This window comes from Plasmopara halstedii (assembly GCF_900000015.1).
Source record: "Plasmopara halstedii genome assembly, contig: Scaffold_430, whole genome shotgun sequence".
Lineage (NCBI taxonomy): Eukaryota > Oomycota > Peronosporomycetes > Peronosporales > Peronosporaceae > Plasmopara > Plasmopara halstedii.
This window is the reverse complement of record NW_020187350.1, coordinates 518287-529373: the sequence shown is the minus strand read 5'-3', so window position 1 is coordinate 529373 and position 11087 is coordinate 518287. Positions and strand designations below refer to the sequence as shown.

The following is an 11087-nucleotide window of genomic DNA, read 5'->3' as shown; positions in this document are numbered from 1 at the left end:
TGGCTACCCAGCCACGTACCGTATTCTTATTTGAGTGCAGTCACACCATGCCCATCTCATGTGACACACACTCTTGTTACCAGGGTATGCATAACCGTGTTACATCACTCGTGCTACCACTCAACTGAAGAGTTTGTCAGACTCGAAGGTGGCAACACCATATCAGTCGTAAAATTATTGACGAAGATCAAAATCACGGTAGCGCAAACACACTGGACGACTGGTTTCGTCGATGGGCTCTTCATAACAATCGTCATCCGCCCAAGATGGTCCTTTAATGCCAGGATTTGGCTCAACGTGCAAAAGCGCTGTCTGACATGGAATATGAGCATCAATTCAAGGGGCGGGTCATACAAGATTGTGTAATTGTACAAGGGTGTGGATTACACAAGACGGTGTAATCACACAATGGTTTGGCTACACGTTAACAAAAAGTCTATACTTGGCTGGGCTTCCTACTTCAATAAGGTTTTACTCTTTAATTAGGAAACCCTATAGATTTAGATATAGGCGGCTTTGCCGCAAATAAACCAGAAATACAGTTTACCTATTAAAAAGTGTTGATTTGCCTTATGTTCAGGTAGTGGTTACTCTTGAAGTAAGCGGATTGCGATCCGCTACACTCGTACTGGTTCTAAGTATAAAACGGAGATTACCGACCTTAGTTTAGCTTTCTATAGGCGAAAGTACCACGGCAGCTCCGCTGCAATTAACTTCATATAGCAAGGCTCTTTCGAAATCGTCGTGAAAGCAATACTTAGCTTCTATAACCAATATGATGACCCAGGGTCATCCATCATCCTTCGTTTGAGTGAATTTTGCCATTCTAACGTGAATATCCACCTCGGCGTAGGATAAATTCAATGTATATTATGCTATTACTAATATGTACGTCTGAACTTTACCACTTCGGTAGTCATCATGCCCGCGTGGTCATACTCCGCAATAAAATTATCTCTTTTGTCTTTTGGTATGAAGCCCAACTAGTCAAATAAATCATACCATTGAATGCCGTTATTGCCTGTATAAAATCCTTATGTCTGTGGTATCAGAGTTAACGTTTTTGCAGAATTTTTGCAAATTTTCATCCCAAATTGTTCTCATGCTTTGCCGAATTAAACGCCTGATTATTAATACTCAGCACTAAACCTGAGAGCCTATTGGGCTTGCGACAGCCGAACTTGTATCAGACAGCCTCGATTCAGCGTCCTAGAATAAAGTATGATGGCGGCGGCTACCTATTAGTTAGAAAAAAAATGATCAAAACTGATGGTAGACAATTCAACAAGCCATAATGAGTTAAGAAATACTTCAAGTAAATAATATCACCGTGTGATATTAGGGCATAAAAGCATAAATGGAAAAATAATATTTCGATAATCGCTGTGCTCATTATAAACACAAAGTGTAGTAGTGTGTACAGTAAACAGCAAGCATACTGCTAGAATTTCAAGTACATTTCTCGAAAGTAGCACTATGAATTAAAAAGCGTTACTTATCAATGATGATAAAATTTACAATTTAAAGCATTTAGCTGATCACAAATGAATATCTTCTAGGTGGAGCAAGCGATCTCATCTCTTGTGTTAAAGTCAGCAGCGAGACAGTAAATACAATAGCCGATGTACTATTCGGCGACAGCGGTATTAAGGTTTATGATAGGCTAGCTTAAGCGATGTGCTCTAAAGCTTACGATCAAGCTCTTAACTGTTTTTCGCACAAAACTTAGCTTTAATTCGCGTTGCGCTAAGTATCGAGGAAATCCGTTTGTTAATATAGTCTGCACTATCATGCCCATGCGTAGCAAAGAAGAAACGACAACCGCCACCAAAAGTAAGCTGTCCACAAGGTTACCCATATTGCTGAAATATAGTAATTAACACAATTCATGAATAGTGGATCAGCTAAATGTTTTATTTATATCTAAAACTCGAACACACAAAAGTACCTTCGTGCTATGATGTGTAGCATACTGGCGTCACCGAGTACAATGCCCAGAAATTTACCTTATATAGCTCTTCCCTTTCTGAATCAGTCGTCTTTTTGGCAAGCATTTCTAGCTCCTGCTAGCGCGCTTACTATTTACCGCCGCGCCGAATTAAAGCGCTCTCTGAAAACATCACGCGATGCTGTCCGAGATCAACACGCGATACAGCTTACAAAAAATAGTCAGGAGCCGGCTTCTTTGCAGGCACACCACGTGCGTCTTGCGGTGCAGCCTCGAAAATCTATGTTTAAAGTAATTAACATACAGTGATTTTATTCGATTGTACCGCGCTTAATGAAGCTCACATACCTTAAATCGCTGTTCCAAATGTTCGTCCATCTCCAAGATTGCCGCGACATTGCCGCAACGGTAGCAGTAGTTGGGCGCCGACCAAACAGTCACCAATGCACTACTAAACATGGATTTGTGCCCTTCCATCACAAGCTGATGCGCTCTGCAGATAAGCTGGATGTCATTTGTCTCATTAAACTGTCATGACACATAACAATGATCAAGTGTTCATCGCAAAAAAGCATCACCACAAAGTGGAAGCTTGATAATCTGTATTGGTTACCTTCTCCACAACATCACCGCCGAAAAGATAACCAGCACCACGAGGACTAAGTCCCCAGCCGTCAATATCTTCCGGATCGGACCACATAAGGTCGCACATAGCCCCATCGTGCGGAACTTCTTGCTTACGGTCAATGATACGAATCTGATCAAGCGTGTTAATCGATGGAGACAACCCGCCGTGAACGCAAAAAATCTTGTCCTCGATAATCGCCGACAAGCTTAAATAATCAAAAATCTCCGTGCAATATCGCCATACATTCACCGAGCCATACTTGCGAAGGCACTCATCATAGAAGCCGTACACCTGGGTGATCTGACGACTTTCGTGATTACCACGAATCAGCGTAATGCGATCGGGGTACCGCACCTAGACAACCACACCAAGTCAGCTAGTTCATTCTTTCTATTCCCTTTGCAAATTCTTTCTCAGAGGAACCTTTAGTGCGAGCAGCAGCAAAAATGTTTCCACACTGTAAAATCCACGGTCAACAAAGTCGCCCATAAACAGATAGTTTGTCTCGGGACATTCGCCACCCACGTTGAATAGCTCTTTAAGATCGTAAAATTGACCGTGAATGTCACCGCAGATCTGTTCGCATATGTTTAAAACAGCTATTTCTCAATTTTACTGAAAATGAGCTATTTCCGTACCGTTACAGGGGCATCAATACGCTGCACATTGCTTTCGTCCACGAGGATCTCGCGCGCCTTCTGACATAATGCTTTAACTTCTGACTCCTTGAGATACTCGCAGCGCTTCAGCTGTTCAATCTGTCTATCCAGATCACTCTGACTTGCCGCCATGTCCGTAGAACCACTAGTTCTTTATTGCAAGAGATTGCTTACAAGACGCGTGCAGCTTTGTGCTCACTGTCTTTGTGTTGACCGGTCGTTTTAACCCATCAGAATGAATATAAAATGAAGAGAGGATTACTCAATGTATTCAATATCTGAGGTGTCCTAACTGAGCAATTTATCACACACGCAACCTGATAGGATGCGTCGTTTTATGATCAGCTACTTGTTTAAATTGGCCACTAAACGGCAACTTTGGACGATAGCGCATATATGTTGTGCCTCCTTCGGCACAGCGAGTACAAACCAAAGTCAGCACGTCGTACGTAGATGCACCCAAGCGGTCGCAAAGTATGTTCATGGCGATTGTAAACTTTCAAAAAGGCTGTCCACTACTGCCAGTTTCTTAAATCACTGCGGTCGTATCTCGGCATAAACCACTGCACCACTTTATCTAGGAGATACGACCGCAGTGTGTGGACATATTCAACCTCGTCTTCAACGGCAGTGAATCTTTGTCCTCAAAAGGCTCGCTTTCTTAAGCAGGGTCATCGCTCATGTCGCCGTACAGAAGTAAGTACACTTTTAATGAAGTGATCACTGGCGTTGCATGTCGTGCTCCTCTGTTTTTATCTCTCCCTTCTCGTCGATTATATGTTCCCGCGACGAAGAACGTATGGTAAAGATACTGGCAGAATCTTCGGCTTATGTTCTTTGTCTTTGGGGCGGTGATCATGCACATTAAGTCTTTTGGGTCTTGCAGTACATACAATCACAATCGACATTGCTGTGCGCAGCAGTTTTGTTCCCTATTAAGTTAGGCAGCCAATAGTGAGACTAGGTGTAAGCGAATGGTGGGGTCATCAATCGACTCGAAGATATTAAAAATGACCGAAGCGGCTGTATCAACCAAGCACATAACAGTAAAATTAGATGGAACAGAGGATGATAAGCCCGAAAATGAGAGCACGGTGAAGCTCTCTAGGCGAGCAATGCGCAGGGAAAAGCGTCACATGCAAATGGTAGAGCGCAAGGAGCTAAAAAAACTGAGACACCAGGAGGAGCAGCGCGCCAAGAAGGCTAAAGGAATCATTTCGCCATCTGTGGAGCTGGACATGAGCGACACAGCCATCCTACGGCGCAGGGAGCGCAATATTGCTAAGCGAGAGACACTTCTGATGGCTGCTGAGGAAGGCAGTAAGGTGGTGATAGATTGCGCGTTTGACGATAAGATGTCCGAAAAAGAGAAGAAGAGTCTTTCGCAGCAGATAATGTGCGTAGTTGTATACCAATTTTATGTGGTGAGAGTGAGCATCATTCTGAACTAAATTGTGTAAAAGGTTTTCGTATGGAGTGAATAGGCGAAGTTCCATGCCTATGAAGTACGTGTGCAATTTGCTTTGCCATTCACACTATTGGCCTTTAGCATCTAATCTGTTTCTTCAGCGTGTATATTACTTCGCTGCACGGTGACGTGAGGAAAAACTTAGAGAAAATAAGCGGTTTTCACGAGTGGCAGACGGTATGGCTATCACTGCTGGCCAATTTGAAAACAAGATCGAATGATAATTGTTTGATGTCAATTTGCAGTTTGCCGAGTCATCGTTAAGCTACATGGATATATTTAAAAAAGAATCACTCGTTTATCTCACTGCTGACTCACCCAACACCATCACAAAGCTGTGCCGTGATAAGGTGTACATCATTGGCGGCATTGTAGATCGCAACCGCTTAAAAGGAATCACATACGAAAAGGCGATAAAACAGGGCATTGAAACTGCAAAGCTTCCGCTCGACGCTGTTGTAGATATGGGCTCAGCTACGCGTGTGCTGACTGTGAATCATGGTGCTTCTTAAAATGCTTGGTCCGTGATTTTGTTGAGACTTATATAATGTGTATGTCGCAGTGTTTGAGATTCTTACACACTTTTCCAAAGTGAAGAACTGGGCTCAGGCCACTTTAGCGACGCTTCCATCACGCAAAGGCGTCCATTTCAAAGAAACTTCATAAATGTGGCAGTCGTCATTAAACAAGAAACTTAAAGTGTCATCAACTATTACGCTCCTCGTATAATGCGCAAAGCCTTTTCCAATCGCTCTACCGCTAGCTTCGTATCTTTCACCTTAAGCCAGAAAAGTATATTTGCAATTAGAATGAAATGAGAGGTAAAGCTTATGCGCACCTTAAGAGCTGCTATGGCAAATTTGGAGTACTCAATCGCATCATTAATCTCGTTCTGTGATGCATGTGTATCACGCAAACGTTCGGGCTTGCCTTGAAATGCTTGACTCGTTAAACATAAAGAAGGCTCGTAGGATGGAGAGGGGGCAGAAGGCAATTGGTACGAGGAAGTTGGGGCAAAATGGGTTTCGTGTGATCGATTTGATGATGTTGCGGCTGGAGGCGGGTCGTAGGCCAAAACTGGGGAGGAAGGCGGGTCGTCGCCTGAAATTACGGCGGAAGGAGTATTTCTATCTGAAGTTGGGTCCGAAGGCAATTTGTAGACTGAAGTTGGCTGGTCGTCAGCTGCAGATGGAAAGGAAAGCGGTTTTCTGTTTTGCGTCGAATCAGGTGGTGGCGTCGAGGTTAAAAAAGCCGAATTAGGACGGGCAGCTGGTGGAGAGTGACTTGGCGCTGATAGTTGCGGGGGATTCTGAGTACTAGCACGTCCGTGCCATGTACTTTCGAGCTCGCTGAAACTCATGGCTCCTGCTGATCTCGTCGTCTCCGGGGGGAAAGGAAGAGGTGCTGAGTTGTTTATGGAACTGGACCGTTGCATCGGTGAAACTACCACAGCGGGAGCAAAAGGTTCCGAAGTAGATGACACTACGTTAGCTGCTATCGATGCATCATGACTTCCATCATCGTCCTGATAAGAGCAGTGGGTCATATGTTCTCGTTACCATACACATATTTATGACATGAGCACTCACAGCCTTAAAGTCAAGTCCCTCGGGCGGTCCGGGTGTGGGCGTTTTTCCTTCTTTAACAGCTTTTAAAATTGTCGCCGCCTTGTATTTGCAATAGCGACGCTTCTCTACAATCTAAGAAACAATCCAACCATCACGATGATACATTCACGCATCATACCACTATAACTCCAGTCTAAACTTCGTACATCTTCTGGAATATCGCCAAACTGAGTTAGAATGTCAAAAAATGTGCCAGCAGCATAGAATGTGCGAGCTGTGCTTCTATGAGACATACAATAGCATGAGCAACTTCCATCGAAATGCAAATCTTTACCACGCACTTGTTTGCCTTCCCTGCGCGATCCTCGTCATCAGCTTTAGAAAATATTTCGGTCGCAAAATCCTCGCAAATTTCCTATTATGAAACGCTCGATTACCGCCTAAAAACCTAGGCGCCAAACAATTTCACTTCAAACCTTCCCTTCCTCCTGCGTAAATTCTGGCAGACTTTTCTTCTCGTTTTCCAAACGGTCCATGAGCGACAATAGATAGTCTGTCGATTCGTTAGACACATCATTCTCACGTAGTTTAATGCCCAGCTCCATGGCATACTGGCGGCAGAAATATGCGATCAGCTTAGATTCTGGTCGCGATGTATCCCTATCCAGCTCCTCAGCACGCCTGATGAATGGTAAGAGCGTCTTGAATGTAGGCGGGATCCTCACAGGCTGAGGGTCGGTCGTCGTCGTCATCGAAAAGCTTGTTTTTATATTTAAATAGGTAAATATACATCAATACAAACTGGTGATTGATATAATACCGATGGAATATCACAGTGACGGAGGTTGGGTTATTTGGGTTTGGGTTCTATCAAAAAATCATGGCTTATCATCTTTTGGAAAATTTGGTCATTAATTTATAGAGTTCGTGCCATGATGTGATGATTCATGGGTGGTAGGTAGCCTGGTTGCAGCGGGGATGCCGATGCTCTTTGCTTGAAGGAAGCTACGTTCTTTGCAAGAACCAGAACGAGTGTAGCGGATCGCAACCCGCTACCTCATGAGTACATAAAAACCTTAATGAAGGTAAGGACGCTCTTCTGTTCAAAATTGAAAACTATTTTAATTGTTTAAGTTGCGGCAGAGCCCAATGTCTATACCTTAGGATTTCCTGATTAGTATGGATATATCAAATCGATATAGTAAACCTAATCAATATGCTTTACTACTGGCAATCCTACGCTTCTTGTAACGGGGTTACACGAGGTGTGTCACACGAGATGGGCATGGTGTGACTGCACCCAAATAATAATACGGTACGTGGCTGGGTAGCCAGTAGTTATGCATGTTTTCGATTTTACTATATATATTTAGGAAAATCTATACATTTGAACTTAGACGGCTTTGCCGCAGATAAAAAAATAAATAAAATCAGTTTTCGATTTTAACGAAAGAGTTAATTAGCCTTGGGATAAGGCAATATTTATTCTTGGAGTTAGCGGATTGCGATCCGCTAGACTCGTACTCGCTCTAAGTATAGAACGAAAGGTCGGTGACCTAAGTTACGCTCCCTCAAAGCACAAAGAGCCCCGCTGCAGGCAATCCTACCACGTATTGGCTTCTTGTCACGGTGTAGTTAAACCATTGTGTGATTACACCAACTTGTGTGATCCACACCTATGTACGGTCACACCATCTTGTGTGACCCGCCGTTACACTCTCCCCCATCAAAATTGTGAATACCCCACAATTCACATTTAACTGTCGCCTCATACGAGGCTTGCGTGTCTGATACACCATGACGTCCCTAGGACAGCTTTGAACATTTTCCGCTCAATGAGCCCTGTGTATATGACATAAAAACACCCAGCCTAGCTTGTAGCGAAGGCGCCCGCGCGAAACCCTTCTTTTTCTGTACAGAAGGCACCTTCGGACAGTACGTCCGCGGCTTCACGGTGGGCACATCCCAAGCTTTCGGCAACCGAGCGCTACACACTGCAGCGCCACGGGCGACGAATTTTCTAGTCGAGAATTCTGAGGTAGTCGACTACGAGTCGGATACTATGAGAAGACGAGGAGGCTGAGTTGTACCAGCGGCGCGACGTTAGCCCTGTTCGAACCTTGCGGACACCGTGTCCGCTCCCCGACCTCGGGAAGTGGTTTTGTTACCAATCGACTCGACGAGGCACAGAAGCAGCAGTTGGAGGCTGCTCTCATGCGCTCGTATCCACATTCGGTCCTAGACCCTCGTGTGGAATACGACTTCCGCTCGGCGGATCCCGCTACTGCAGCGAAAGACGCGATCACTCGATCGTTAGGTGTCAACGTAGTCGGCCCCCCGGCCACTCCACAAGCTGAGCTTGACCAGCGGAAAGTTTCCCGAGTTCGCATCTTGATACCTCAAGAAATCTCAACGGATAGGTACCGCGCTCGACTTCGAGCTCAGAAAGGAGGTGCTGCTATACCCGCAATGCGGACTATTCCTGTGGTGCTCGCCCCTGGCAAAATTGCTGCGGAGGATGAGGAGCGCTTTGATCGATTGGTGTAGCAGCACCGGAAACCTGTCTCGCTATCTACTTTACAGTGTGCCACAAGGATGTGGATGTGCGCGTTGAGCGCCATCTCCGATTTGAGTTTACCAAACTCAAGGTGCAACGCCGTTTTCGTGCGTATTGTCGCCCTGCGACACATGGAATCATCCATCACGCTCCCGCGAGCTCTGTGGTGTCTCACATCGGGGAGTCCACGACCACAACAGCTCAGGGCCATAACTTGAGCTCAGCCCATGACCCTTTGGCTTCCCAGGCTACTGCCGAGAAGCGTGGGGCGCGCGACGACGCGAAGAGCCATGATCCTGTTGATCATAAGCGACCACGACGTCTGGGCAGTCTTGCCGAAGTGGCGCCTCAACCTCGCACGAGTTCTCGGAGTTCCGGTATCCCACCACTTCACACAATATTGGGTTAGTTTCTGTCGACGACGTCGACCCATTAGGCGTTCCACATGGTAGTGGACGCCATTTTTCTCATCAGGAAGAGTCGGCGGGTGGGCGATGACGACTTAGTCGATCGCCGTCCGGTGACTCGGAATGCTCTTCAAACTTGGAGGACAAAGTCCGCCGTCATCGGCACTCTGCCGAGCATCTTTCCGAGGTCGCGAGTGCGGAAGGCCTCAGAGCCTGGCGCACTTTGTGCACCGACTGCCTCACGTTAAGGATTATCGTGCTCTGTCGGAGCGCTTCAAGCCGCCGAGCAGGCGAATACGTAGCTTTGCGCGACGGTGGAGCGCCTTGCGCCGTTGAAACTGAAATTTTTCACTCCATGCTCAAAATTAGTTGCTGGTTCAGCTTTTAGGTGGCCGAGCACCTTTGGGCACCGCCCCGGCTCCAGCGCTTCCGCATTCACTTGCGCCATATCCCGTTACGGCTTGAGCAAGCCAATATAAAACACCGAGTGGGTGCGCATCCTTCTTGAAATGTTCAGTGTATACGCGTGGCGCTTGACCACTATCATAAAAGGTCCAATATGCCGTGACAGATCTTCGTCTTTAAGACAGCAGAAACTGTATGTGTAGGAAGATTTTTCACATTTAGTAAAAACCAGGTCTCCGACCTCAATTTTTCGATATTTCGTCTGCTTCTTCTGTCTGCAAATTCTTTCTGCATGTCTTGGCTTTCAGCCATCGCATCGCGAACTTGTCGTGGGACACTCGGTCTGGTAGAAAGGAACTCATCGACTTCTTAACGGACATTGAGAGGACTGACATCAGCTAGCCGTTCGGCTATTCCTCCCCCACCAAGCCCTGAGCCTTGGGATGGCGGCGTCACCAGGACGCGAGGATTAACAAGCCCGTTCACGAAGAATGGCATGTAGCCGGTAGATATATGCACTGTATTGTTCAGAGCAACTCCAAGAGTGGCAGCATGGATTCCAGCGATTCGGCGTCTCAGCAAACGGCTGTGAAGATCGTCTTCAATGACGCTATTCATGCGCTCAATTTGACCATCGGTCCGCGAATGGTCCGCTGTTGACAAAGTCAACTTGGTGTCCGGCACTCTGAAGATTGAAGACCAAAATTTCCCTGTGAAGCGCGTGTCTCTATCCTAGACAATTGATTCCGGGAGTCCATGCTGTCGAAAGACACGATTGACAAAAGCGTCAAGTGCCTACTTCATCGCAAGTAATTCCTTGTCGTGGACTGGGTAGTTCCTGTCCGCAGCCTTAAGCTGGTGAGATTTGAGCGCGATCACCCGATCTCGCCCCTCGGCGTCTGCTTGTATCAGTGCACAGCCGATGGCAAAGTCCGAAGCGTCACAGACGACACTGAAAGGACGATCAGGGTTTGGCAACGCCAGTATTGGTGCATGAAGGAGGCTGTCTTTCACCCTGTAACAAGCTTCCCGATGCTCGGTTTCTCAACATTATTCCGTATCCTTCTGAAGAAGATTCGGCAATGGCCGTGTCATTTCCACATAATATGCGCTACACTTGAGCAAGTAGTTGGCGAGGCCTAGCCACTTGCACAAGTCTTCGAATTCGGCCAGTCCACAATGGCCTTGACCTTAGCGGGATCCGCTCGAAGACCACGCTTCCCACAGAAGGTCCTTAAAAGAAGGGCTTCTTCCGCGCCGAAGATGCACTTGTCTGCATTGGCGTACAGTTTGTTCGTGCGCATGAACACGAGCACCTCTCTCAAATGGACGATGTGGTTTTCCTCATCTATTCTCCCATACTCCGCAAGAATGTGGACGAAGATGTCGTCGAAGTATGTTTTTGCATACGCTTGGTGGACCTGAACAACTGCGCCACAAGACATAC

At 46.2% G+C, this 11087-nt stretch overlaps 4 protein-coding genes across 4 annotated transcripts; 2 read left to right on the top strand and 2 right to left on the bottom strand.

Annotated features, from left to right (window-relative positions):
* Window positions 1-1663: 1663 nt before the first annotated feature.
* On the bottom strand, window positions 1664-3367 carry PHALS_09688 (serine threonine-protein phosphatase pp-x isozyme 2; the record flags this gene model as incomplete). The annotated part of the gene is made up of 7 exons (XM_024724989.1): window positions 1664-1862; window positions 1949-1972; window positions 2161-2228; window positions 2297-2476; window positions 2562-2930; window positions 3000-3152; window positions 3215-3367. The coding sequence occupies 7 exons, from the start codon at window positions 3365-3367 to the stop codon at window positions 1664-1666; spliced, it is 1146 nt and encodes a 381-aa protein (XP_024575811.1).
* Window positions 3366-4245, top strand: PHALS_15387 (uncharacterized protein). The gene has a single exon (XM_036407404.1). The coding sequence runs from the start codon at window positions 3561-3563 to the stop codon at window positions 3792-3794; it is 234 nt and encodes a 77-aa protein (XP_036263112.1). The 5' UTR covers window positions 3366-3560; the 3' UTR covers window positions 3795-4245.
* Window positions 4246-5369, top strand: PHALS_09687 (rna (guanine-9-)-methyltransferase domain-containing; the record flags this gene model as incomplete). The annotated part of the gene is made up of 5 exons (XM_024724987.1): window positions 4246-4631; window positions 4699-4740; window positions 4805-4880; window positions 4949-5204; window positions 5266-5369. 5 exons carry the CDS (start codon window positions 4246-4248, stop codon window positions 5367-5369), a joined length of 864 nt encoding a protein of 287 aa, XP_024575809.1.
* Window positions 5370-5415: 46 nt separating this feature from the next.
* Window positions 5416-7023, bottom strand: PHALS_09686 (hydroxyproline-rich glycoprotein; the record flags this gene model as incomplete). Its single annotated transcript, XM_024724986.1, has 6 exons — window positions 5416-5481; window positions 5542-6228; window positions 6293-6403; window positions 6478-6553; window positions 6613-6686; window positions 6748-7023. 6 exons carry the CDS (start codon window positions 7021-7023, stop codon window positions 5416-5418), a joined length of 1290 nt encoding a protein of 429 aa, XP_024575808.1.
* Between the last annotated feature and the right edge of the window lie 4064 nt (window positions 7024-11087).